The sequence below is a fragment of the Corvus brachyrhynchos genome, unplaced genomic scaffold (assembly GCF_000691975.1).
Source record: "Corvus brachyrhynchos isolate BGI_N302 unplaced genomic scaffold, ASM69197v1 scaffold79, whole genome shotgun sequence".
Classification (NCBI taxonomy): domain Eukaryota; kingdom Metazoa; phylum Chordata; class Aves; order Passeriformes; family Corvidae; genus Corvus; species Corvus brachyrhynchos.
This window is the reverse complement of record NW_008240023.1, coordinates 844282-872176: the sequence shown is the minus strand read 5'-3', so window position 1 is coordinate 872176 and position 27895 is coordinate 844282. Positions and strand designations below refer to the sequence as shown.

Sequence of the window (27895 nt, the reverse complement as noted above, 5' to 3'; positions counted from 1 at the left end):
ATAGAATCCCCAAGCTCCTCTAGTAAATCCATGAAAGGTGATCCCCAAGACCCTCCAATGAATCCACAAGAGGAGATCCCAAAATGCTTTAATAAACCATGGCAGGACGTCCCAAAACCCCTGTAATAAATTTATGAGAGGAGATCCCAAATGACTGTAATAAATCCACGCCACAAAACAACTGTTTGTTTGAAAGAAGGAGCTGCTCTTCATAGAATCCCAGGATGATTTGGGCTGGAAGGGACCCTAAAGCTCATCCTGTTCCACCCCATGCCATAGGCAGGGACACTTTCCACTATCCCAGATCGCTCCAAGCCCTCATCCAGCGTGTCCTGGAGCACTTCCAGGGCTGGAGGTCCCACAGCTTCCCAGGACGCCCCCTGCCCTCACGCAGGGGAAACTACAACTCCCAGCATGCCCCGCGGGCTTCCCGCCCTCCCCGTGGGCCGCCGGTCCCGGCGTGCTTTGCGCGGCGCCACACAACAAACATGGCGGCGGCCGCGGGGCCGTGGCCGTAGGGCCGGGCCGGGCCCGGTGAGTGAGGGGCTCGGAGGGGCTGGGGATCGCCGGCCCGGGGGAGACTGCCGGGCTTGGGGGGCTCCTGGCATAGGTTTGTTAGAGGGGCTTGGGAGTCTCCTGTCATGGGTTTGTTAAGAGAGGTTTGGAGGTCTCTGCCTGGATTTATTAGCGGGTTCTGGGGTCTCTTGGCATGTATTTCTTAGAGGGGTTTGGAGATCTCCTGCCATGGGTTTATTAGAGGGGTTTTGGGATCGTTTGTCATTGATAACTTAGAGGGGTCTGGGGATCTCCTGCCATGGATTTATTAGAGGATTTTTGGGTCTCCTGCCATGGATTTATTAGAGGATTTTTGGGTCTCCTGCCATGGATTTATTAGAGGATTTTTGGGTCTCCTGTCATGGGTTTATTAGAGGGGGTCGGGATCTCTTGCCATGGATTTACTAGAGGGGTTTGGGAATCTTCTGGCTTTACTAGACCACTTTGGGACCTCTTCCATGGGTTTATTAGAGGGGTTTGGAGATTTCTGCCTGCATTTATTGGATGGGTTTTGGGGTCTCCTGTCATGGATTTACTACAGGATTTTGCATCTCTTGCCGTGGATTTGCTGCGGGATTTGGGATCTCTTGCCATGTGTTTAGTAGAGGGTTTTGGTTTCTCCTGCCATGGCTTTGTTAGAGGGGGGGGTTGGGATCTCTGGCTGTGGGTTTATTGGAAAGATTTGGGGATCTCCTGCCGTGGATTTATTCCAGCCTTGGCAGGCTGAGGCCCTGTGCTCTGAGATGTCCCTGCTCTGTGAAAGCACTGGGCCATCCAGAATTCCTTACAGGCGACATTCCTGTGTGGTTTTTAAGGGAAGCAGTGCTCGGAGGATCCAGAAATAAGGAGCGAGGGAGGATTTGGCACTCGAGTGCCTCTCTGGAGCGGTGGGTGGGTGGTGTCTCCTGGATATATGGCCCTTTTTTGGGATAAACAATCCACTCAGGAGCTGCTGGGCATTCAGGGAGGAGAATAATCTGAATGCTGAAGTGCAACAGGCCTGACTGGAACCAGGAATGAAGGCTGGGAGACAGCTTGGAATGAGTGCCAAGGCCAGGAATGACATCCAGCAGCTTGGGAGGAGGGGCCTGTACAGAGTTTTTAAGGCAGTCGAGGGGTAAGAGCTGCATTCAGAGGAGGAAAAGCCAATGCAAAGTGATTTATTTCCTATTTATGTTCACTGGGAAAGCGAAACTTTAAAGTCTTTCTGCTTTAATGTCTCAGGTGAAGAAGTTCCAGGGGTTTGGAGGAGGTGGATAAGGATAATCCAAGGAAGGGGCCAGTTCATGTGTAGGAATAAATAAGAACTTTGTGCAAAATGGAACTGTGGTGGGTTTGGTTCTGGTTTGTTCAGACCTGTGGTAACAGAAATGCTTTTGAATCAACCTTTTTTTGTTACGTTAATTTACACTTCTACGTGGAGCTGGCACTAATTTTTAAAATAACCAGGAAAAGAGGGGGGGAAAAAAAATAAGCAATTTCTTCAGTCAGGGCTCCCAGGTTCACCTTGGAGGATTTGAGGTGGGCAGGTTCAGCTGCATTTTTTTGGTGGTAAATGCTTGTTTTATCTTTTTAAAGGACTCTTCTGCCTTCACAATGTTTGGGGACTTATTTGAAGAGGATTTTTCCTTTATTTCGAACAATCATTGTGGGAAAGGGAAGAAATCAAAGCCCAGAGAGTCTGAGCCTCCAGCTCCCAGGGATTCCACCAACCTCAGTGGCATCAAAAACCAGGGTGGGACCTGCTACCTCAATTCCCTTCTGCAGACTCTGCTTTTCACACCTGAATTTCGAGGTGAGGGGCTCAAAACCTTCTTAAGATAACGCTGGGGTTGATATTTTAGTGAGAGTCACATTTCTGGTGATTTGTTAAAGAAACATAATGAACTCAGGTAATTTTGGGGTACATTTCACTTCAAATAAATTATTGCAGAAGAACATCGTAATGCCTCACGTTGAAATACATTTAATTTTTAAAGAGGGGGTGTTTTCTTTTTAAATAATGTTGTTTTTTTTTTCCAATTGCAGAGGCTCTGTTCTCCCTGGGACCTGAAGAACTCGGGACTCTGGATGACAGCAGGAAACCGGATGCAAAGGTGTTGGGAATTTCCTTGTCTGCCACTGTCCGATGTTGATGTGGAGGAATATGGTTCCAATTGGTGTGAAAGTTATGAAAATGGGTGAAAACCTGAATTTGATACTGAGAGGCAGTTTGGGCTGGCTGATACTGGATTTTCACACAGTTCTGAGCTTTCATTGCCATGAGATTTTGCTTCAGCAATCAGATATTGAATCTGTTGCTGCTGAGATGTTCTCCCTCCTGTCTCATTCCACCCCACCACCAAGCCCTTCAGGAGAGCTGGAGAGGGACTTGGACAGGGGCTGGAGGGACAGGACACAGGGAATGGCTTCCCAGTGCCAGAGGGCAGGGATGGATGGGATATTGGGAAGGAATTGTTCCCTGGGAGGGTGGGCAGGCCCTGGCACAGGGTGCCCAGAGCAGCTGGGGCTGCCCCTGGATCCCTGGCAGTGCCCAAGGCCAGGCTGGACATTGGGGCTTGGAGCAGCCTGGGACAGTGGGAGGTGTCCCTGCCCGTGGCAGGGGTGGAATGGGATGAGCTTTATGGTCCCTCCCAACCCAAACCATTCCAAGATTCTGCTTGGCTGTGTAAGGTGTGGCACTGCAGGTTTTTGGGAGCAAAGTCTGACTTGGTGTGAATTGAGTAGCCTGAGGTCTGCAAGTGATAGACAGGGGTAGTTTATCACCAACTTTGTAGTAAATTGCTTCTGGTTTTGTTGAAATGCCTGGTTGGAAGGCTGTGTCTGATGTGCTGGCTGTGTCCTCTCCTTGCTGTTTCCAGGTTCGGATAATCCCGCTGCAGCTGCAGCGCTTGTTTGCTCAGCTCCTGCTCCTGGACCAGCAGGCTGCATCCACCACAGACCTCACCGAGAGCTTCGGCTGGGGCAGCCATGAGGTGCCAATCTCTGTCCCAACACGCTTCTCCCTAAATGGAGATGGGTTTTGGAAGTCTGGCGTTTAGGAAATACCTTAAAATCCCTCAAGCTGTGGAGGTGACTTGGATTGGGTCAGCTCTTGCTGTATCCTGTTGGATCTCCACATGGAGTCCGTGGCAGTTGTTCACAGGAAGGAGCAGAAGATGATTGTTCTCTTAGATACAATCCCAGTTGCTTTTCCTTCGTTTTTGCAGGAGTGTTTTTCCAACAGGCTTCTTGTCCTTAGATACTTAGATTCTTACCCAAGTTGAACTGTGTTAGTCAGAGATTAATCTAAATCTAGGGAATGGCTTCAAATGGAGAGCAAGTCAGTTTAAATGGAATTTTTTGAAGGAATTCCTCCCTGTGAGGGTGGGCAGGCCGTGGCACAGGGTGCCCAAAGCAGCTGTGGCTGCCCCTGGATCCCTGGCAGTGTCCAAGGCCAGGCTGGACACTGGGGCTTGGAGCAGCCTGGGACAGTGGGAGGTGTCCCTGCCCATGGCAGGGGATGAAAGCAAAATGAACTTTAAAGTCCTTTCCAACCTAACCACTCTGGAATTCTGTGGTTGTACCCAAGTGAAAGTGTCTTAGGTAGGTTGTAGCATAACCAGATTAAAAATAACAATAATAAAGGCAGTAGTTGATTACTCAAGGAGGAAATGTATGAGTAGTCAGTGAGACTCTGTGACACTCCGTATATGTTGGTTTTAAGCCCTAAGCCAAGCGCAGCCCTGTTTGATTCCTTCCTGTTGGGTTTTCCTCCTGCAGGAGATGAGGCAGCACGATGTGCAGGAGCTGAACAGGATCCTGTTCAGTGCTCTGGAGACTTCCCTCGTGGGGACGTCAGGCCACGACCTCATCAACCGCCTGTACCATGGCATTGTTGTCAACCAGATTGTCTGTAAGGAGTGCAAGAACGTCAGTGAGAGACAGGTAGAGCCAGGGATCTTCCATGGTGGCTTCTCTTCAGTCTGTTGACTTCAAATGTTCTTGTTTTTAAAGTCCAGAAATAATGTCATCTTTGTTGGATCCCGGTAGTGAGTGTTGGACTTTTAAGTTTTGTCCGCATTTTCTAAACCATCTCCATCTGGGGTAAAAACCCAAATGCTTTGCATCTTCTGAGTTCACAAGCAGTGCCTTTGGTGGTTGTAGTTAGCAGAGAGCTGAGGTAACAACAGCAAAACATATCTTTGCTCTTTAATGCTCTTTGTAGTTAAAAAACCCCCAGTTTTTAAAATCAATTTCTCTTCTGTGAATGTATGAGGGGTTTTCCCCCATCAGCTGTGATGAATAGGTTGAGTATCTTTCTAATCACCACAAACTTACAGCCCTCAGAACCTCATTTCTTGTTGCCCTTTCTGCACAGGAAGATTTCTTAGACCTCACCGTGGCTGTGAAAGGTGTGGCTGGCTTGGAGGAGGCCCTGTGGAACATGTACGTGGAAGAAGAATACTTTGAGAACGACAACTTGTATCGATGTGGAGCATGCGATAAACTTGTTGAAGCTTCAAAGGTAACACCTTGGGGTGTGTTGATGCAGGGTTAGATGGGATATTAGGAAAAAATTCCTCCCTGGGAGGGTGGGCAGGCCCTGGCACAGGGTGCCCAGAGCAGCTGTGGCTGCCCCTGGATCCCGGGCAGTGTCCAAAGCTGGGTTGGAGCAACCTGGGATAGTGGAAGGTGTCCCTGCCCATGGCAGGAGGTGGAATGGGATGGGCTTTAAGGTCCCTTCCACCCCAAACCATGTTGGGATTCTGTGAAACCTCAGCAGAGATGTCAGGAAAGGCTCCTGTGGCTTATTTTCCAGCTATTGCTGCAGGTTTTTATGTCTGCTGCACCCTGGCTCTGGGCATTGTGGAGGATTGGCTAAAAGATAAGTTAGAGCATAAAATAAAAACAAACAGATCCATGCGATGAGAGAAAAATCATGGGAACTGACTTCTGGAGAACCCAAATGAGAGAGAAAAAACAATGAGCAGCTGTTGCTCTGTTTTTGGGGAGGGAGGCAGACTCAGGCTGTTGGTGCACTCTGCCCTCGTCCCAGCAGCAGAGCTCCTTGGCCTCCTGCAGGAGGAGTGAAGGCCAAACCCTGCAGCCCTCTGGGTGTGGAGGGAGTAGTCCAAAGGGAAGCCAAGGACAGGCCAGGGTAAGTTGTGTATCAGAAGTGCTCATCCATGCAGGAGGAGAGTGGGAACTCTGAATTTTGGTAGGAAATCACGTAGCTGGGGATTGCCAGGCTGTGGGTGCAGATGGAATCTTTGGTTCAGGAGGTTTCTTTAAACGCTGTGTGTGTTCCTGGGGCCTCCCTGTTAAGGCTCTGCTGGTGGAGGAGAGGGTGGAGACATTGGAAAGGCTCAGAAACGTGGCCGTGGAATCCACACCTGCAGTCAGAGGTGCTACAGCATGGCTGGTTTTACTTCTCCCAGGGGTTCTCTCTGTGCTCACACATCAAGTGGTTGGATCTGGATTGATACCCTTCCTCACTGAAATGGATTATCCTGGCTCTCCTGCCTCGAAGGTGCTCCCCTGTACCAATGAGGGAGACTTCAGTTCCTGGTTGTTCTGTGGCTGCCTGTGTAGAAATGTGGGCTATGGAAATGTCATAACTGACTAGAATGTCACCAATGTCCTTTATTTGCTGTGGCAGGACCAAGTATGGGGCTGGTGATCACCAGTCAAGGAGGATGTGGGGCTTAGCAGGGGGAAAGATCTGGATTGCTTTTAGGTTGTGTGGTTGGAAGAGAAATTGAAAATTAATGAAGACATTTTAAAGATGAGGGCACTGATCTTGTCTGCCTGGTGATTACAAAGCTTTTTGGAAAAGGATTTGTCCACAGCAGCGTGGAAGCACAGTTCTGTTCTAACCCTGTGCTTCAAATGTCTTTTAAATCCCTTCCCAGTCTGCTAAGCTACGCAAGCTGCCTCCCTTCCTCACCATTTCCCTGCTGAGGTTCAACTTTGACTTTGAGAAGTGTGAGAGGTACAAGGAAACGAGCTGCTACACATTCCCCATCCAGATCAACCTGAGGCCTTTCTGTGAGCAGGTGGGTACTGTTTACATTGGTTAAAAGTTGCTGTATGCTCAGCAGAGAGCCCACATCTCAAGGAGAAGTTGTCTTTTATTTTGCATTTTGTCAGGGCAAGGTGTTTGTGGAACTTTGTGGTGTCCTCCTCCACTTTTGAGCTGAGTGGGAAGTACCTTATAGCTACAGGGGGGGAGGGTATAATAAAGACCCAGAAGTTATCTAACCTTTTCTTGACAGGAAGATTATTATCTGGAAGTGGAAATTGAAATGTATTTTTGTGTTGTTATTCTCTGATAACATCCTGTATAAATTGAGCTATATGTGCTTTATGTGCCTGTGGTTATTCCATTTTTCTCAGGAATCTCTGTTTGCATTCCTAAATATGATTCTGGTTATAAACTGAGCTGTGCCATTGCTTGATGACAAATTTTGGCCCATAAACAACATAATAGAGGCACTGTTATGGAACAGACATTTTTCTTCTTGAAGTGTTGCAATGCAAGCTTGGAAATTTCTCAGTGTTTGCATTTGAGGAAGCTTTTTTTTTCCCCCTCAGTTTTCGTGTTTCTAAGTGTTGCTTCTTTTTGCTCTTCTCTTTTAAGCAAAACAAGCCTGGTTGTGAACAAACATTGAAATTGAAAATATTTTGGATTTCCAGTGTTGTTCAGCATCCTGCTTGTTTAATAACACAGGCTGCCCAGAGCAGCTGTGGCTGCCTCATCCCTGAAAGTGTCCAAGGCCAGCTTGGACGGGGCTTGGAGCACCCTGGTCCAGTGGAAGTTGTCCTTGCCCAGGGCAGGGAACCGGATGAGTTTTAAGGTCCCTTCCAACCCAAACCATTCCTTGATTTTATGATTTGTCAGCCTGTGCCTTGCTCCATGGCTTGTGTCATTCCTTCCTTGCGTCCCCAGCCCTGAGAAGCCTCATCAATCTCTGCACATGCAAAACACACACTGAGAAATGTCTGAAGTGATGCTGAAGGTGTAAAGCTGTCCTTGAGTGAGAGACTGACCTCTGCTATTGTGACAATTATTGTTTTTCTTTTTAAAGACTGAAATGGATGATTCAGAGTACATGTATGAGCTCTTCTCTGTTATTATACACAAAGGTGGCTGCTATGGAGGACACTATCATGTTTATATCAGAGATGTGGATCAGTTAGGAAACTGGCAACTCCAAGTAAGTCCTGAAGGATTTTCTTCCTTGCTTTAGAGGTCGTATTTTGCAGAAAAATGTTAAGAGCTAGTGGATGAATGTGCATCCAAACTTAACTAATATTTTAATGAGGCTTTGTGTGTCCTGCCTCATGGAGAAGGGTAGTTTATCAGAATGTCTTTCACACTCCTCAGTTGTGCATGATGATGTCAGCACGGAATAATCCAACCCTCTAATTGTGTGTGAAACAACAATATTTGTGAGTGTCTTTCTTCCCCAGGAAGAAGAGGATGGGCTGATTGAAGATAAGGCTTTAAGAGACACTGAGAACGGCAAAGAAACAGAAAATCCATTGGCAGTCTTAAAAGGGATTTTATCAGAGGTATGGTATGTAAGGAGTTCATTGCTTTGGCTGTGGAACTAGGGAACCTTCGAGGGGTTGCTGTTGGTGAGAGTGGGCAGGTTTAAGTGTCCAGAGCTCTTCTGAACCTGCTGTGAAGCATTTAAAACTTGACTTTAATAGTGGCTCTTCATAGAGAAAAAGCTCCTTTTGGAATATTTCTAAAGTTGCTCGCCAAAGCTGTTGCAAAAGGAATCCCAGAATATCCTGAGCAGGAAGGGACCCACAAGGATCACTGATCCAACCCCTGGCCCTGCACAGACACCCCAACAATCCCACCCTGTGCATCCCTGAGAATGTTGTCCCGGAATTCCTGGAGCTCTGGCAGCCTCGGGGCTGTGCCCATTCCCTGGGGAGCCTGGGCAGTGCCCAGCACCCTCTGGAAGAAGAGCCTTTCCCTGATATCCAACCTAACCCTGCCCTGACACAGCTCCAGATGATGCTACAGCAGCTTATTAAAAACCAGGAATGATTAAAGCACTTTAAAACTGGCTTCTTTGTGTTGATCCCTTGACTTCTGTAGCCTTTGCTACCTCAGTTTTTCATTTCTCTGTAGGAAGAAGCTAAACAAATCCCCGTGGATCAGTTAGGGCAGAAATTACTGGAGAAGAAAGGGGTGTCCTGGAATAAGAAATACAGAAAACAATACGGAGCATTACGAAAGGTAATCACAGGTTTGTTGGTTTTGGTTTTAGGTAACTTTTATAATCATTTCTATTCCTGTTGAATAGTCAGTAGGATGACAATTGAGAATACGGGCCCTTGGATTAGCATGTGCAGGGAGAGGTTTGTAAGGTGAACTAGCAGGCTGGGAAACACAAGATTCCCAAGGAATTGTCTGCCTGAGAGTTTGTGTATTTTTTTTTCCAACTCCATGATTTGCCTATAAAAAAATTAATCTGAGCTACAGAAATGAGGATTTGAAAATGTATCCCACTTTTTGGTTGGTTAGAGTATGTCCATGAAATTAATACTCCAGTAAATCCTTGTTTTCCAACCGTATTTTATGATGTTTTAAGAAAAATACTTCGGCATTTGTGTTGTAGGTAGGTGGAAAACTGATGTTTGCCTGTTTTTTGAAGGGAGCTACCTGCAGTTTCCACAACAACTATTTAAATGTAGGTGTGAAGTGTGGATGTGAGGCTTTTGCAGAGATAAACTGAGAAAATACACGAGGAAGCACCATAAAATGAGGGTTGAAGTAATAATGGGGTGTGCGTTTCACTTTGAGGAGAATCAGGTGAAGCAGCCTAATGCAGGCTGCTGCATTTAAAACTTGGCATCTTCTTCATCCTGTCCTTTATTTCCTTTCAGTATTTGCAGAATCATCCTCAGATATTCCAGCTGAGCCCTGATGGAAATAGGGTAGGCCTGAAGGAAACCCACAAGCTCCTGTTCAAGCTGGATTCTCGTGGACGAGATCTCCAGAGCTCTCCCCAGAAGAATGATGTCCAGTGGAACTGTGAGAAAACCCCCCCAAGGCCAAGGGCCACTTCCGCTGGGTGCCACTGGTTTGACCTGAATGATTCCAAAGTCCAGCCCATCAAGGAGAAGGATCTTGAGAAACAATTCCAGGGTAAAGAGAGTGCCTACATGCTGTTCTACAGAAAAGCTCAGCTGAAAAGGCCTCCTGAAGGTACACAAAGCTCATCTGGACATTCTGGGGGGGGCCTCTTGGGCTTTTTTGTCCTTTCCAAGCTTTTTTCCACCAGTTTTCCTTGTAATGATCATTTGAAAAAAGATTTAAATGAAGATACAAGGAGGTGGTGACCTGTTAATTGGCTTCAGTTGACTAATTTATTTTAGTATGCTCCAGAAATAACAGCAGAGCATCAGCTGAAACAAATACAAGTTGCTGGTAATGGCATTTATGTGTTAATTTCCCTTAAAGAAAGATTGATTGGAAGGAGTAAAAGCATTTGTTTGTTCTTTATATCACCTTGCAGTTGAGTTTTCTCTATTATGATCATAATTTCTCTGGGTTTCCAGTAATTATTGTACTGTAATGTCTCATCTTGATCACTTTTCTTGTTTGCCAAACCACATTTTGAGCCTGTATTTTTTTTGTTGCAGCACGAGGAAATCCAAGGTACCAAATTCCTGAGCACCTGCTGAATGAAATGAATGCTGCTAATACAGAGCTGCAAAAAAAGAGGTATTTTGGTGTCACTGTACCCATCTGAAGCAGCTTTTATCTGCAGGACTCCCAAGGGATTCAAAAGGAAAGAAACTCATTGAGCAGAGTCATAGGGGTTAATTGAAGAACAGAATTTCTATATCCACCTTCTGCTGGTTTCCCTGTTAGCAAGCATCCCACAGAATTTCAAGGGAAACATACTTACAGTTTCAAATTGTACCATTTTCTGGTGCAAATCACTGCAGTTCTGGGGAGAGAGTGGAATGCATTATCTTACTTGTGTTTATAGAGGGAGTTCTCCACTGGGAGAAGGGGGAAGGACTTGGTTTACTGTGAATGAACAGATAAATTTTGTTCTTTGCCAGAAAAGTGGAGGGAAGAGCTTGTGGTATTCAGGTTGGACAAAACTGTCCCTTGTGCTGAGGGACACAAGTGCTGATAACTCCTGAATCACAGTTAAGATTCCAAACTACAGACACAAGAGTGACAGGTTTTATGGAGTGTTTCACACGAGACTGTAGCTGTCCCATCCCTGGCAGTGTCCCAGGCCAGGCTGCACAGGGCTTGGAGCAACCTGGGATAGTGGAAGGTGTCCCTGCCCACGGCAGGGGGGAACTGGATGAGCTTTCAAGCCCTTCCAACCCAAACCATCTGGGGATTCTGTCTGAGTGAATTCCACTGCTTTGTTTTTTTAAATGTTTGCTGCTACACTGAGCTGGTAGAACCAGGTATGGTATAAAGGAGGGGAGGGAATGTGACAGACAGGGAATTTAGCCCTGGGGGGATCAGCTCCAGGACAGCTACACAGAAACATCTGTTTGGTGTTAAGTTCACCAGTTTGTTGTGTTGTTCTCCCAAAGAGCTGAATGTGACTCAGCAAGCAATGGCATTGATTTACATCTCCACCTGAGCTCCTGCTATAAATTCCACAACGGGGCTTTGCATCCTTCACTTTCTTGGAAAGAGAGCGTGGTGGATTTGACTATTGACAGGAGGAGAACACTGGGAGACCTTCGACAGGCAGTGTTCCAGGTACCTGCACTACATAAACTCAGGCTTCATTTTAATTGAGCCATTGCAACATTTACAAGTGTGTTTATGCTGCAGTCTTTGTGTCAAGGAGGTATTTTCAACAGTAAATGGGGTTTAGGAGGCTAAATATTTAATAGGGGCTTACCCAGGAGGAAAGAGGGGTGTGGGCTCTGGTTTTGAAGCCATGAAATTGCTGGAATTTTGACTACGGAGACTTCAAAATTCACACGAGCTAATGAATTAATTTGGGCAGCATGTGCATGGCCATGGATTGACACTTTGCAGAACTCCAGGCTTACTCTTGATATTTCATTTTGTGGCAGATTTGTCTTCGTCTTTTCAAGGAGTCACCAATTTAAGTTGTCACCAAGTGAGCTTGGGAGGCAGGCTGTGACAGCTTTCAGCAGATTGTCATTTGGAATGCTGAATTACTGCTCACTGTTATTTTATATAATCTTTCTGGTTACTTTTCCCAACTAGATGTTGGAATCTTGGGAAGGGGACATGGTTCTCAGTATGGCCAAGCCTTTACCAGCAGGATTACATCTGTACCAGGTGCTTGATGGTAAGAGCACTGCATGCAAGGCTTCCATGCTATTGCTGTATTTTAATTCCTGCAGACATCAAAGATCTCATCTGTAAACCATCTTGGAGATGTGTAGTACTGAACACTCTTCTAGATCAGACTCATGTTGAGTTATTTAAATTATTGATTTCACTCTTATTAGTGGAAATGAATGATTTTGAGACTTTGCTGTGAAGTCTTTGGTGTGAAATGCAGTAAGACTGCAGATCTTAAGCAAGTTAAGCACATTTGCTGACAAGAACGTTTCAGTCTGTAATTTGCCCTTGATTGGCTTGCGGATGTTTGCTTTCATAGGATTGGAGGAGAGGATAGCAGAGAGGAGCCAGGGTGACATCAAAGGAAAATGTAGGTTAGACTTTAGTGAAGTAAGAATTTTGTAAAGGGAAATGCTTGCATAGAGAGTTCATTAATTTATTAAGGGTACATCAGATTTTTAAATAATCATTTTTGTCTCCAGCTTTGCTTTGTTAGGCAATTCTAAGTGTCAGTCTTTAAAAACCTATTCAGTAACTTTAAAATTTTATGTTCTCTGTGGTCAGCTTCAGAAAATGAGTGTTGAACCAGAACATAACCCAACTCTCCATGAAGATGACATCAAAATATAGAGACACTCAGAGCTGCTCCAGACATTCCTCCCCATGCTTGTGCAGTTCTTTAAGTGTAGTGACTTTTGAAAACTTGCTGACCCTGTCTGTGTGTTTTGTGGGGAGCAAGAACTTGAGGATTTGCTCCTGTTCTTTAGGAGATGAGCTGACCCTGGATGGCATTGGGCTGGCTGATGGAGCAGACATCTTCGTGTGGAATGGCAAAGAGGTAAAGGAACCAAACAACTCCTTCCTTGTCAGCTCTGAAGAGAAAGGACTGTGCGTGCTCTTGAAATCCTGTGCTCCTCTTGTAGTTTCCCATCTTCCTTTTAATATTAAGGCTTTTGCTTACCCTGGAAGTGGTTATGAAACAGCATTTTATTCTGTTTCTGTAATGGAATAAAATGCTACATTTAAACATTTTTTACTGTAAAAATATCCCTTTTGTTTCAGCTTTCTCAAAAACAAAAAGACCCCAAACCAAACAAAACCAGCCAAACATGTAGTAACAGTTGTTTTTGTCTTTGTTTGGTTTTTGATACAGTTTTTTCTATTCCAGCTTTGGTGTCATTAAATTTCCTTCAGCAAGGAACTGTATTTATTGCTTAGGTTGAATATCAGAAAGACCAAGTTTTAAAATGTAAAGTCACCATGTTCAGTCACATTTGGGTAATTCTTTAATGTCCTGAGGGGCTAAATTCTTGTGGTTTTGATTTTGCCAAGTGTCCACTGGTTTTCCAGCTGCTGTCACCATGGAGTGGTTTGGGAAGGGACTTAAGGATCTCATTTCACCCCCTTCCATGGGCAGGGAGCCCTTCCACTATCCCAGGTTGCTCCAAGCCCTGTCCAAGCCTGGCCTTGGACACTTCCAGGGATCCAGGGGCAGCCCCAGCTTCTCTGGATAACTTTGTGCTTTCTCTTCCCAGTGCCTGTGGGTTACTCTGGTTGGTTGTTCAGTAAGGCTTTGGTCAGAGGTGGTTTGTTTGTGAGGGGAGAGCGTCCATTTCTTGCCCCAGTTTTCTCGCTGCCCAGTCTCCCCTGTATTTTATGGGCCAGCCCCACACAAAGCTGGCATTCCTTCCTTCCTTCTTTCCTTCCCTCCCTCAGGTTGGAGGCACAAAGGTGCTGACGGGCCCTGACCACGAGCCCGTGGTGCTCAACGTCCTTCGCTTGGCCGAGCACAACGAGGGCGGGAAGGGGCAGCACTTCAGCGAGGCCCAGCACGTGTTCTCCTGCAGCACCAGCCTGGGCCAGCTGCACTCAGCCTTGGCTCCAGCCGGAGGCATCATCCTCAAGAATGGCTCGGGAGCAGAGGGAGAAGCCAAGAACTGGGAAGTTTTCCGTGAGGAAGACATGAAGGAAACAGTCCGAAGTGTTGGCCTCAGGGATGGGTGCTCAGTGCTGATCTTAGACAGCCATGACCAGAGGTAACCTTTTCTGATTGTAATTAAACAAAAAAAGCAATTTTGACAAAACCTTTTAGTTCAAATCATGCTAACAGGATAGATCCTTGTAACTAATTATCCCTTGGAGCTTACAAATACGAGTATTCTCATCTTAAGATTTGGAGACCAGGTATTTATCAGCTAGTAGATTTTTCTTGCCCTCAAAGTGCACACGCAACAGTCACATTCTTTGATTTACACTTGTAAAGGGGAAAAACACCATGACAGCAACTCACACTCAGTGAATCCAAAGCTGCCAGGGGCAAATTTGTGGTCTCATGACACTCTGTGCTCCCTGAGGCCTCTGCTCTGTGTGATGCCATCAACTTTAACACCATCCACTTAGGTGGGAGCTGTGCTGGTGAGTGGTGCAGCCCTGCCAGTGTGCAGTTTCCCTGTCTCTGACTGTCCTTGCACCGCTGATTCCCACAGCTTTGTCAACGTGGCAAGTGGGAATTTGACTGCCTTCACCTATGACATCAGCTGGCTCCAAGTGAAAAACTTCTGTGGGGTGGAAGAGGAGGAGAAACTCGTTAAAATCACTGCCACTATTGAAACAGTAAGGACTCTGCTTTCCTGGACTGCTTGGCCCAGGGATTAAGTTTTTCCCTGCTGAAAATAGTGCTGAGCTCAGAGCTACAGTCCCTGGGCTGTGTGCAGGTAGCTTGAACCAGTGTAGTGTTCTAGTGTCAAACACTAAAACACGGAATGATCTTTGGACCACCCTGTGGGTGGAAGTTTGAGGTGGTGTCGCTAACCAAAGCTAAAAGAGGAGGGAAGGATGATTTGGTGCTCTTTGTGCACTGGCACTGGGACAGGCAGGGGAGTTGGTGGGATTCCTCGTTGCTTTTAATGTCCCTGTCTTTAGGTGATGTCAGATATCAAAATGAAAGCAATCCGGGAGCTTCAGCTGGAGGAGGAGCTGGGTAAGTGTTCAGCTGCTTTATCACTCTGGTAATGTTACAATGTACTGGCTTTTTAGTGGGTTTAGTGGTAGAGTTTTCCTTTCAGCGAAAGAATAAACGCTGAGACTGTTGATGGAGGCTCCAGGAGATGTCACAGTGGCCTCTGAGATAAACCTGCTGTAATTAATCTGAAAGGTGTTACCTGTTGAAATTCTGAGCCAAATTTTTTCCTATTTGAATTTCTTAATACTTCTGTCTTTCCTGCCCTTTTTGCTGCAGCAAACGAGAGCTGTCTTAGACCTGTTAATGGCAATGGGAAACTTCTGTCTCCAGGTAAATTGATTTGTCTCATCACTGTTCTGTAAGAAATTCACTGGGGAGATTTTAAGCCTCTGTTTGTCTTTTCCTGGGAGAGAAGTACCCACACTTAACTCTGCTGATTTCTAGTCTTAACTGAACCAGTTGTGTGGGGGGTTTTTCCAGTTTTAAGGTTAATTAACAGTGCCAATACAAAGGTAGAGATTAAACTTAAATGTTGAGCTTGGTTTTATTCCTTACATCCCTAATCCACCTGTGCTCCTGATGGGCAGAGCTCACTGGGAAAGGACCCCCAGCTTTGTTCCTTATAAATTAAGGCCTCTCCAGAGGAGAGCACCCGGGATAGTTTGGGAGCTGGAATGTGTGAAAGAGGAGGGAAGCTGGGTTCTTCCAGCTTCCTGAAGAGGAAAAGGCTTGGAGGGAGGAGGGGTGATTGCAGTCTTGAACTCCTTAGCATGGAATCGTAGAGAAGGCAGGGACAGATCCTTCCCAGAGGAAGGGATCAGACATGAGTTCCAGCGAGGGAAATTCCAGCTGGTCTTGTGGTGGGGAAGGGGATTCACGGTGGGAATGGTGAAACCATGGACAGGGAGCCCTGGAGAGATGTCCATGCCTTTGCTCTCCTCATGGGACACTCACTGATCTGCTCTCAGAGTTGTGCAAGTGAAGCTCTGCAAAGGCCACCGAAGGGTTTCAGCTTGTTCTAAAGATGATAAAATGGATGTTTTTATAAGCAGCAGCTGCTGATGTTCTCCCTGGTTTTGTCCTCCCCGAAGTGCCTGAGGATTACACAGTCAAGGAGGCAGAGCTGAAGATGGGAAGCTTGCTCGGGCTGTGCCGTGGGAAAGCTCCAGCTTCCACTCAGGTACAGCAGTGTGGGATGGGAGGAGCCTGGTGCAGGGGCTTTCCTAAAGAGAATAAGGGGAAAAAGGGGGATATTGCTCTTGGAATGTGCAAGTTGTAAATACCCCAGAATCCCAGAATGGTTTGGGTGTAAAGGGACCTTAAAGCTCATTCATCCCCCCCCTGCCACGGGCAGGGACGCCTTCCACTATCCCAGGCTGCTCCAAGCCCCGTCCAGCCTGGCCTTGATGTGCAGGAGAAGGAGGAGTTGTGCATTTCTAGAGACCAGGGGTGGCTAATGAGGATCTGCTGATGGCCATAACTCAACTCTCTTGGCTTTTTGTGCCATTTTAATGCTGCTTAATGACATTCTTGCCACAGGAATTGTTTTTGCACTGTACTTCTACACTCCCATATTTATTCTGACAGTTTGCATTTGGATTTTCAGCTCTTCCTGTACTTCATGGTTGGGAGTGACCAAAACTGCAGCCCTGAGATGGAGATAGTTGTGGAGGAGACTGCCTCTGTCAGAGAGGTAAGGCTGGCTGCTCCCAAGCACCTGGACAACATTCCTTACACCCTTTGCCTTGCACAGAACTGGAGGCAGAGGAGTTGGGAAGAGCCATGCACGGAGTGAAGGAAGCTCTGGCTGCAGCCAGCCCAGCAGTGTTGGCCAATAATAGCTGGAAAATGTTGAATTTGCAGCTTTGGTTTTTTTTTTAAAAGGTGCATCTGCAAACTCTGGGGCAGAATTTGTTCAGGTAAAGGAACAAACTTGACAGCACAGGTTTAATTTTTTACCAGTTTGGGAAAGCTGCCTCAGCTGATGTGGTGAATTTCTTGCCTGAAAACCATCTCTTCCATGAAGGGTTTAATATATGGCCCAAATACATCTTGTCTATCTCATTGTATTGTTTTAAGAATTGACCATCGCTCTTTATGTCAGAAAATTCTAACATAGATTTGCTAAAAGATTTATTTCCCAGCCTCAGCATTGACACAACTCTCCTCCATGTTTATTTTTTCAGTGTCTCAATTTAATGCTGGAGAAATCTGGATTATCAGGTTGGTTGTGTTGTTATTTACATATTTTTAAAAGGAAATTTTATCATTTTTAGGACAGCTCTTCCTACCTCTAGACCTTTGTAAGTTTTTCAATGGTCTGTGTGTTGTTGTAATGTGAGGAGGGGAAAGAATTCTAAACATGAGATCTTTATAATACAGTTTTTATTTTAAAGAGCTTGTTGTAAATTTGAATGATAATTTGACACATGGGAATTGCTTCTTTTTCCTCTGAAACCAGGCAAAAGAATTAGGTAGGTGAGGAAGAAAAATGGATGCAAATAAAAGATTATTTTCATATAGCAAAAGATCTGGGGAAAGAGGTGAAAGTGATAATTCATTTAGTCAGAGCTGTGTTTAAAAAGCAGATTAAAAAAAAAAAAAAGGAAAAGGACCCTTAACACTTCATAAGAGTTCTGTAATATTTTCCCAAACTGGCATTAGTGACTAATTAATTTTCTGTGTGTGTCTTTTTGGGTTTTGGTAGGTGACAATTGGCATTTGAGAAGGCTTGACTGGTGCTACGAAGCAGGGGAAGCATTAAGTCAGGAAGTAAGAGGATCCTGTTTCAGTCCATAGGTTCTTTGCTCCATGTCCCGTGGAGACTTTGCCTGAGGAGAAAGGCAGGTGTGGACTGACACGGGCCCTGTGCTTTGTCTTCCTGCAGAATGCCACCCTGAAGGAACTCAACGTTTGCAGAGGAGACACTTTGGTTGTAACTGAAGGAAAGCTTCCAGAAAAGGTAAAAGGAGAGCGGGCAGTGGCTGGATACTTGGAATCCCAGATCAGTTTGGTTGGGAGAGACCTCAAAGCCCATCCTGTGCCACCCCTGCCATGGGCAGGGGCACCTCCCACTGTCCCAGGCTGCTCCAAGCCCCAATGTCCAGCCTGGCCTGGGACAGCTTCTCCCTTGCAGAATTGTAGCATCGTTATTTTTGCACCACCACCGTGCTCCCCACTAAATCCCATCCCCAGGTGCCACATCCACACATTCTTTGGACACTTCCAGGGATGGTGACTCCTCCACTTCCCTGGGCATTTCTAAAACAGGCAGCCTGTTCCCAAAGCTTAGGTTTAAACAAATCTTTCCTCTCTTCCTGTGCTGAAGGTGCAACTTCTCCTTGTCTGCGCAGAACACTTGAGCCACCTGGTATTTTCTGTTGCAGGGTTTCCTGAAGATCCCCATCTGGTGGCTGAAGCCTTCAAGCCATAAGAAGCATGGAGAGAATGCACAGGACCAGGTGAATGGGGTGACCTGGAAGATGGATGCTTTGCAGGTGTCTGCTGCAGCAGGTGAGCTTGGCCAGGCTTTGAAAGGAATCATCTGTGGTTGCTCTTGGAGTCAAACCCACATTTTAATCCAAAGCCTTCAAATCCTTCTGAAACCTAGGAGGAGCTGCATGAGTTGCATCAAGGTTATGGTGAAAGGAGCCAGATGCAGTTTTGGACATAAATGCTGGATAATCCTGATGTAGGGATGTTCCTCAGCTGGATTTGCTCAAAACCCCACTAAATTTGGTAGCAGGGGTTTTTTATTTTTCAGTCTCTGTACTGAAGGCAGTGGCAGCACTGGAAAGCATCTCCTTCATGAGCACAGAGGTGATTGGCTTCAAGTGCCAGACTGCCGAGAGCACATTTAATTCCCTTCAGGCTGTGCTGCTTTTTGGGAAGCTGTAAAAGGAGGGATGGGTAAAGCCTGCATAGAATAAAAGACCTTAAATGCAGTGTTTTAACTGTTTGCTCTCCTAAAGGTCAAATGCAAATCAAAAACCAGGCAGGGCAGGAAAATCAAGTGAGGGTTGAGAAGGGAGAAGAAAATGAAGTGGAAATAACAGAATTGGAAAATGGAGAACAAATTGATTTTTCATTTTGTATTAAAAGTAATATTCCTCTGGTGCTGAGTTGTGCTGCAGGGCAGGACCCCTCCCCTTGCAGAAGTTTTCTTTGCATTTTTCTCCTTCTGTCTCAAAGCTTTTCTGAGTTTCACTTTCTCCCCTGATGATTTCAGTAGTGGAGCTAAGAGCAGTTTAACTTTGCTTGCAGCAGTTTTAACTGATAACTAACAGGATTTATCAACGGGAATAACTGCTCCTAGCTCTGAAATTTGCAGTATAGGATCTGTATAGGAACTGTTTGGAAACTGTCAGGGTGTGTTTCACCTGCTGTATATGCCCACGGCAGGAGGTTGGAATGAGGTGACCTTTAAGGTCCTTTACGACCCAAAACAGTGTGGGATTCCTTGATATTGTGGTTTTTTAAGTGGATTCCAAAAAGTTGGAGGTCAGGCCCCTTCCCTAAGTGAAATGTGAGCATGAAGTGACTGTTACCTCTCAGGACTATACAAATCGTGTTGATTCTTCTGTTATTTGTTTCTTCCTCCTCCCTCTCTCCCCCCTTCAAAGCTCCACCAGAACCCACCCACACAGGCCTGGATCTTTGTTATGCTGGCAGGATAGAGATAGCAGGAGAAGCCTCTCTGGAAGATCTGAAGATGCAGGTTAGATGCTCTCCTGTGTTGGACTGTGCAGCAGCGCTGTGATCACTTGAGCTCTATTAACAGCTATTCTTTATTTCCTTTTCCCTTGTCTCCAGTCTGTTGTGCCATGGCACTTGTGCCATGGCCACTGGTAAGTACCAAGAGCAGCTGGAGCATGTAGCTCAGACACTTCCTTAGTGTCCCTGCAGTCCCCATCCTCCCTGTCCTGTGGCCTGGCCTGCGGGAGCCTCGTTGCACTCAGCTGAAACTCTGCCTTGCAGCCTTTCTCTTTCTTTCACAGTGTCAAAGCTCTCCATGGGAAGCACACACATAACAAACACCTCCTCAAAAGCCACTTTGCCATTTCCACATTGTTCCTGTATCAGTTTTCTGCATCTTTTTTTTTTTTTTTTAATTTTTATTTCTGTATGTGGAACCTGATGAATAAAGAATTGCTTTGGGGTGCACAGGTTTGTCAGCCAGGAAGGTCTGGCTCAAGTTTCTTTGGCCAGAAACAAAAATATCTTTGTATGGTTTTAATACACTGAAAACCAAACCAAAACAAACAAACAAAAAAAAAACCCAGTAAAACACCCCAAATGAAAGAACTAAACCCCAAAACCACCCCAAACACACAAAAATACATAACCCAGTCCTGTCAAAGGGCTCTGTGTGGTTTAACCATTTGATTGTTCTACTCGAACTGCATGGGGAAGGATCTCTCACCTGGTTCTGCTCCATACCAACACTCATTTTTTGGGTGGGACTTCAGTTTTGGGCGCTCTGCCAGGCTACTGCTGTGGAAAACTGTTTGCAGCTTGAGCAAGGAGAACTGGCTGAGCATGGGAAGTGTTGTGTCCTTGGGAAGGGCTTAGAGGAGCTCAGCACTTGGCCAGAGACTGGGGCAACGATTCCAACAGCCTCATTCCCTCCCAGTTGTTCAAAGTTTGGTTAAAAAAAAGAAATTTGGTCCTTTGGAAATGGAAGTTGTGTTGAGAATTGGTGAGAGGGAGGGAAATCCAACTCCCTCGGAGGCTGAAAAGTGAGTATTTTGGTCATAGCCACAAGCAACAGCTGGTGTGGAATAAATCTCAATACCTTGCCCTCTTTTTTGAGAGTTAGTCCAGTGGTTTTCTGTTTTCCCAAGGAGACTTGGCTGCTAAAATCATTGACAAAGTATTTCTGGTTTTCAGGCTCTGACCTTGCCCTGCTGCCAGGAGCAGGTTGTGCCCCTGCCCTCATTCCTCAGAGCTTGGACAGTGGACAGCAGACGCCCCGGGAAGCTCCTCCGGGACAACAAGCAGAGACTCAGGTGGGATTCCTGGGGAATGTGCAGCAGGCTGGATGTGGGATGTATTGTGGGGAGATTCATCAGCTCAGTTTGGGTTGGAAGGGACCTCAAAGCCCATCCCATCCCACCCCTGCCATGGGCAGGGACACCTCCCACTGTCCCAGGCTGCTCCAAGCCCCAGTGCACAACCTGGCCTTGGACATGCCAGGGATCCAGGGGCAGCCACAGCTGCTCTGGGCACCCTGTGCCAGGGCCTGCCCACCCTCCCAGGGAACAATTCCTGCCCAATATCCCATCTAAACCTACCCTCTTTCAGCTTAAAGCCATTCCCTGTGTCCTGTCCCTCCATGCCTTGTCCCCAGTCCCTCTGCAGCTCTCCTGGAGCCCCTTTAGGCCCTGGAAGGGGCTCTGAGCTCTCCCTGGAGCCTTCCCTTCTCCAGGTGAGCATCCCCAGCTCTCCCAGGCTGGCTCCAGAGCCACATAGACAATCTCTGTTCTGTTGGCAGTGACTACAGGCTGGGTGCCAGAGTGGAAATCTGCATAGAACCCTTGCAAGAAGAAGAGAATTTGGGGTAAGAGCTCAAGATCCTTGTTTCTCTTATTTCTTACAGCTCTGTGTTTGAGGGGAGCCTTGACTGAGCAGCTTTGAACTTCAGGGCTCTCAGGATGTGGGAAAACCTTGGAAGTTGTTTATTGTTTTCCACAAACAAAGTGAGGGGAGGGCAGGAGGGAGTGAAAGCTGGGAATTCTGAAAGCATGGCTCAAAAAATGTCTGTTCTCTCATCCTGCTGCCAGCCCCCACGAGCTGCTGCTGCGAGTCCAGATGGGAATACCAGGAGAGAGGGACTACTCCGACTCCCGGGATTTGGTGTGGGATATCTCCAAGGAATGCACGACCTGGGCTCTGAGGCAAAGAGTGGCTTCTCACTATTGTCTCCCTGTAGATAAAATTGAAATAGCCAAATACTTCCCTGAGAGATTTGAGTGGCTGCCAATATCTAGCTGGGTAAGATCTGGAATGACAGAACCCAACAGTTGTTGGAGAGGAGCACATGTTGGTTTGGGCTGCAGTTCCTTAGGGATTGTATTGAAGGAGAATTCCAAACTCTTCTGCTTTGGTTTTATTCAGACACAGCAAATCTCCAAGAGGAAAAGGAGGAAAAAGCAGGAGAGTTTGCAGTCAGCACCTTATCACCTCAAGGATGGAGACATCATTGGGGTGAAGGTAAATTACCTTGGATTTAATTGTTCACGAGGATTAGGTTCAGACACTGTCCCCCTTGCAGTATCTTCATTTCTTCCTGGTTTTCTCTCATGCTGCTGCGTTTCTGAGGGTACTGGGATGTGGCTTTGGACATTGCATTGTGTTGATAGGACGTTTCTTGCTGCTGTTGCTGCTTTTTGTTTTTCTCCTGGATCTTTTTTCTTGCCCTCATTTTGTTGACTTTTGTTGTTGTTGTTTTTTCTTTGAAGTTCTGAGTAAAACCCAAGGAAATGCCCTTTAAAAATCCCATTATAGATACAAACCTGTTACATATGATGGATTACTGAACTATGACAGTTCTGGTTTATGGTGTAAAAAGGAATCACCCAGCACTGAGCTCTGAGCTAGCAGTAAGGCTTAGTTAGAAGGAAAGAATATTCTGGCTGGGTTTTAGAGCAGTAGGAGAAAAATGTGATGTCCTGTCCTGCTGCTTAGGGAAAAAATCCATCCCTGGAAGTGTCCAAGGCCAGGCTGGACGGGGCTTGGAGAAAGCTGGGATAGTGGAAGGGTTCCCTGCCCATGGCAGGGGTGGCACTGGATCATCTTTAATATCCCTTCCAACTCAAACCATTGCAATTCTAATTAACTTGGAAATTAATTGGTGCAAAACTAGTCAAAAGAAACAATCTGAAAATTTACTGTGTCTGTTGAGGAACAGCTAGGAAATAGTTTGACCTTCTGACTTTGATCTCTCAAATCCTTTTTCACAACAGAACCTTCTCCTTGATGACACCAAGGACTTCAGCACCGTGAGGGACGACATTGGGAAGGAGAAACAAAGGCAGCTGGCACTGGAGAGGAAGAAAAGGTAGTGAGTGTTTAGTTCATTTTCTTTAGTGACACTGAACCGTGCCACAAATCAAGTCCCTCCGGATGGGAGAGAATTTTCTAAAAGTCCTTGCAAGGAGTTTCAAAGAATAAACGGAGACTTTTCCTTTAGTTTCAATGCTTCCAACAGTTGTTTATTAAGTCTTATCAGAGGAACAGAGCCACCAGCCTGACCCAGGTACAGCACAGAGCACAGAAACGCAGGAGTGAAGCCTCTCTATCAAGATTTACACAGCCTTTTAAAGATATTTTAACCAATGGTTACTAAAAACATGCATTATTTTCACTTTCCTACCAATTGTTCAGTAACATGGGCAGGAACTGCGGAGTTCTCTATCCAATCAATCCAAACTACTTTTACTGCAGAACGTGGAGTAGTAGAAGAAGGAGAAGAAGGTTTAGAGAACAGCAACAATCCTCCATTTTGATCTTTTTTACTCTTATCTATTTACTACAAAGAGAAGCCCAAAACCTCTTAAATTTTTCACCCTGTGACAATCTTACATCGTAGTCTATCACCTAATTCACACCACTGTATTTTCTAGTTCTTGTCTGACTGTTGGCAATTTTTTCCAAGGTTTGAAGCTAAAACTGTGTTGTTCAGGGGGGTAAGAACCCTTAAAAACAGGCAGAGAAATATTCTCGGCACTCTGGGTTCCTACACTTTAGAAACATGCAAAGTGTTTGCTGCTTTTCAGAGCAGCTGTGGCTGCCCCTGGATCCCTGGCAGTGTCCAAGGCCAGGCTGGACATTGGGGCTTGGAGCAGCCTGGGACAGTGGGAGGTGTCCCTGGCCATGGTGGGGAGTGGAATGGGATGGTCCTTAAGGTCCCTTCCCACCCAAACCATTCCATGGCTCAGACTAATGGGATAATTTTTGAGGCCAGCGGTGGCTGGGTGCTGTCAGAGCACACAACTTCCGTAATCCTGAAGGGAGCACTTGGATAATTCAAACTCCTGGCTCTCAGTGTTCTTACACTGAGTCTCGTGGCTTTTTCTCCTGGAGCACACCATGGAGATGAAAATGAGCTCCTTGGCACAGGTTGTTTTACAGCTCCCTGGAACTCAGGGCTCAGGCCAGGCTCACCCTGCTGAGGCTCAGCACTAAACATTAACCCCATCATTTCTGTTTTCCAGCCGCCAGGAGCGGGTCCAGGATCCCTTTTTCCCCGAGGAGAGGCTCCCCACGAAGCCCCGGAAACCAGAAGTGGCTCTTTCCATCAATGTGGGTGTGTTCAGATAGCACCAGGAGCTGCTGTGCCCACACCACCCTGTACTAACCTGGCCTGCAGGACCTCAGCTCCAGCAGCAAGAGGGGCTTTCCCAAAGTGTCTTCAAGAATCCCTGAGGAAAAACTGGGTGTAGGATTTGGGATAACTCTGATTTTCTTCTGCTCTCTCTTGGGGAAGTGCTTTAAGGTCCCTTTCTCAGTGTGGTACTTACTCTCAGGCTGAGTAAATGCACTTTATGTAGGAGGAAAAGGATTAATACATTGTATAACCCCTCGGTGACTCCTTTGTCATCACCCTAAATGCTTTGTTGGGTCAGGTCTGACCCCTTGCACCACCACTACTGAGATTTAATGCAGTCATAGTCATCTCTTTTTAGAGTTTTCTCCCAGCTCTGATCACTGAAGTTACTGCTGATACCAGAAATTGCTTTTCTCTCTTCACCTCCAAACCTAAGTCTGTCGGAGCTGGTGAGACCTGAGAATGAGGGAAATGTGGAAATCTCTGAACAGAGTGAAGGAAATTGGCTCAAAAAAGAGCAAATCCAGGATCTGTCAAGATGTAGAACCTGGAGACCTTTTGTGATACGGAACAACATTTTTGAATCTTACATTTTTGAAGTTTCCAGGGCTTGTTTTGTTGCCCATAAACTTCATTTTGCAGTTTCTAGGGCGTTTTTGTTGGCCCTAAACTTCATTAACAGACAAAAACGGTTGGAAAAATGGACAGATCTGATGTTTGATCTTCAGTGGGTTTTACTGTACTCAGGAAGAAGGCCTGCATTTATTGTCAGTGCTCCTCTTCAGAGGAATTTCCCTCATTTCTCCTCTTTCCAGCTGTTCTGATACTCTGTTACATTGGAGAACAGGTTTCTCTTGGTGTCCTGAGCTGATCTCCAGCCCCTGTGGGAGCAGGGGGTGTGAGCAGCTCAAAGGTTCTGAAGTATTAACTCCTAAGTGAGCCTGATTATCCTTAATTAAATCTGTCATAATGAGAGGACAAAACACAAGCTGCTTTTGGGGGCTGCAGGAAATATTTGACCTATTTGGTGTAGATTTTGTAGTAGGAGCTGCCACTTCAGCAGATTCCTCAGATTTTGGCAAAGGTGAGATTTTTCGTGTACCTTTTATAGGTTAACAATATTCTGGTGTTTCAGACAACAGAAAGATCAAAACTGACACTCAGCCATCAGCAAGAAGGTGAAAAGCACTACGAAACACATGATTATTATTTATTTCTGTGCATATCTTTAATATTCAGCAGGTGCTCCTGTGCTTTTTGGAGCTGATTCTCTGCTGACGGGGCTGTTCAATGTCCTCACTCGCTTGAATCCTGAAAAATCCCAGTTTCATGGACACATTTTCTGCCCCATGGGAGGGCAGCTGATGTTTTCCCTTCTCCATTTGTGTCGCCTGGGTTTACAGCAGGGATCAGAGGTGCTGGTTCCAAAGGTTTGTGTCACTGGATGGTTCCAACCCAGTGGATTTATTTGCTGTCACTTCAGTTCCTCTGGTTCTTGCTGGAGAGCCGGACTGAGCTCAGCCTTCCCTCTGGTTTCTCCCTGAGAACAACAAGTTTGGAGAAACTGAAATGCAAATTCCAAGTGGGAATTTTGTGCCTTTGTTCAAGTGTAATGTAGCAGCACCTGCACTGAACCAATCTTGGATTATTTCTAATGTTGGCTCAAAATGCATTTTTTTTTTTTTTTTCTTAAAACTCGTGTGGGCCATTCCACAGTGAAAGGCTTCGTGGAAAACGGGGCTGGGGGGAGGAAACACCTTTGGAAAATGGAGTTGTTGTGACTCCATGGGTTCTGATGGTTATTTGCAAAGCGTGGAAAAGCTTTCATCTTTATTTTTCAAGTGTTCTTCACAAAATAAAATGTCATTTCTATCTGCCTAGTTGGTTTGTCTGTGGATGTCTCACTGGTTGGGCATGGCACAAACTGGTTTCTGACATCATTATTAATTAGCTTTAATTTTCCAGTGTTCCTGAACCAACATTCCCATCTCTGGGTGAGGTTTCCCCATCCCTTGTGGCTCTTGTCTTTTCCTGAGGCTCCTGGCTCAGGGCTCTGAGTGCAGGAGCAGCTTTGCTTTGTCTCACGTTTCCAGTCACTGTGGAGAAAGCACTGGAGCCACTGAGGATGGCTGGGAAGATTCCCCCATCGGGAAGAATCAAATTAAATTAATCAAATTAAAGCCACTCTGGAGCCTCAGACTCATAAAAAGTCTTGGGAATTTTTTTATCCCAGTTTTAATGAGTAATTTTGACTGGTTATTCTGAGCAACAGATTTTGAGTGAAACTGGCAATTAGCTTCTAGAAAATATTAAGCCACTTTCTGGGAAATTAATTATTTTTAGGGTGTGGGGTTTTTTTTTCTCCTTGGTCATCTGGTTCACCTTTCTGGGAAATTAATTATTTTTAGGGTGTGGGTTTTTTTTTTTCTCCTTGGTCATCTGGTTCATCTCAGCTTGCTCAGACCTTGGAAAAAAAACTTCAGAGGAACTTGCAGTCCTCTAAATGTTATAAAAGTGGGCAGCCAGGAGATGGGAGTGGAGAGCCAGCAGCCCTTAGGAATTATCCCCGTTCTCATGGACTACAGGTGTTTAAACCTTGGTTTAAAGAAGGTGCATTGATTTATGAAGCAATCTGTCCGGGCTTTATGCAGGTTCCTTAGGGATTAGATGGGATAGTGGGAAGGAATTCTTCCCTGTGAGGGTGGTGAAGCCCTGGCAAGGGCAAGATCTGGGGTATAAGCTGCTCTTTGTAGAGATCCAGCCCTCATGAAAGTTCCCTTTTCAGTTTTGGCGGGGCAGAGGGGATAGATCCACTAAAACTCCAGGAATGGTTTATTCCATGGCTTTAACAGGATCACACAGCAGCCAGAGTTGGAAGAGACTCACGAGGATCATCAAGTCCAAATTGCTCTTGCTGCTGCCCAGTTTATTTCTGATGAATTAAATCAAACTAATGGCTGGAAAGTTCTGAATCCCACCCTTGAGGAGGAAGCAAAGCTTGGAGCAAAAGGCAGCTGATGTCTATTCCTGCTTGTAGTGGTGCTGAAATACTCCAAGCAGGTTTCTGTGCCTCCCTTCAGATCCACAGGGATTGATGGAGATTTGATGTGCTCCTAGCTTCTGGTTCTTCAGTTAAATGGAGCCGTGCTTCCTCGGGGTGCCTCTGCAAGAACCATGAGCACAGCAGAGGCCAAATTTAAAGTCCCCCCTGAGATTCCTCCTGAGGCATCTCAGATACTTTGTAGAGAGTCAGTGGAAAAACCCAGATAAACCACACAAATCCAAAATAAACATCCCTCTTCCCCAGAGCAGCTTCTTCCCAGTCTTTGTGCTTCCTCTGAGACTTCTTCCGATGCCCTCGGATGTGGAAGCTGTCAACACCTCCTCTTCTTCCCAGGATCACCAGATCCTGGAGTCAGAGCCTGTCTGGGAACCTCATCAGCAGTGGGCTGGGGGAGAGGTAAAACTCACTTCCCTCGAGCACCTGCTGGCAGGAGCCCAGGTGTAATTACCCAGTGGGCATGGAAGTGGCTGCTTCCCTTCTGCTGGAAAGATGGCCTTGCCTGTACTAAGACCAGACAGATTTGCTTTGTAATGTCTCTTTTTATTCCCAAATCTGATTCTTATTTAACAGAAGGATGTGGGCTGGAAAGGAATGGGTGATCCAGTGCCACCCCCTGCCACGGGCCCGGACACCTCCCACCATCCCAGGCTGCTCCAAGCCCCAATGTCCAGCCTGGCCTTG

The 27895-nt window shown here is 46.1% G+C and overlaps 1 protein-coding gene across 3 annotated transcripts; it reads left to right on the top strand.

The window, feature by feature from the left end:
* Positions 1 to 399: 399 nt before the first annotated feature.
* On the top strand, positions 400 to 26030 carry USP40 (ubiquitin specific peptidase 40). Of its 3 annotated transcripts, none has more exons than XM_008640708.2 (32): positions 400 to 534; positions 2134 to 2350; positions 2584 to 2651; positions 3417 to 3530; positions 4318 to 4482; positions 4916 to 5062; positions 6450 to 6593; positions 7626 to 7754; positions 8011 to 8112; positions 8687 to 8794; positions 9445 to 9766; positions 10204 to 10285; positions 11128 to 11299; positions 11780 to 11864; positions 12628 to 12698; positions 13577 to 13896; positions 14347 to 14473; positions 14783 to 14840; positions 15099 to 15152; positions 15914 to 16002; positions 16429 to 16515; positions 17009 to 17045; positions 17530 to 17594; positions 17710 to 17784; positions 18209 to 18335; positions 19445 to 19539; positions 20712 to 20830; positions 21316 to 21381; positions 21605 to 21815; positions 21939 to 22034; positions 22787 to 22881; positions 24038 to 26030. In XM_008640708.2, exons 1-32 carry the CDS (start codon positions 415 to 417, stop codon positions 24141 to 24143), a joined length of 3873 nt encoding a protein of 1290 aa, XP_008638930.2. In that variant the 5' UTR covers positions 400 to 414; the 3' UTR covers positions 24144 to 26030. The 3 variants fall into 3 exon arrangements, with proteins under 3 accessions (XP_008638930.2, XP_017598899.1, XP_017598900.1); XM_017743410.1 differs by having other exon boundaries at positions 15875 to 16002; XM_017743411.1 differs by lacking the exons at positions 21316 to 21381; positions 21605 to 21815; positions 21939 to 22034; positions 22787 to 22881; positions 24038 to 26030 and adding an exon at positions 19635 to 19669 and having other exon boundaries at positions 15875 to 16002; positions 20712 to 20804.
* The last annotated feature ends 1865 nt before the right edge of the window (positions 26031 to 27895 follow it).

Coding starts and splice junctions, on each gene's coding strand:
- USP40 (XM_017743410.1), top strand. CDS start 415: ATGCCCCGCGGGCTTCCCGCCCTCCCCGTGGGCCGCCGGTCCCGGCGT. Junction 17,785..18,208: donor AAGGAAAGCTTCCAGAAAAG/GTAAAAGGAGAG, acceptor TTTCTGTTGCAG/GGTTTCCTGAAGATCCCCAT. Junction 22,882..24,037: donor GCACTGGAGAGGAAGAAAAG/GTAGTGAGTGTT, acceptor TCTGTTTTCCAG/CCGCCAGGAGCGGGTCCAGG.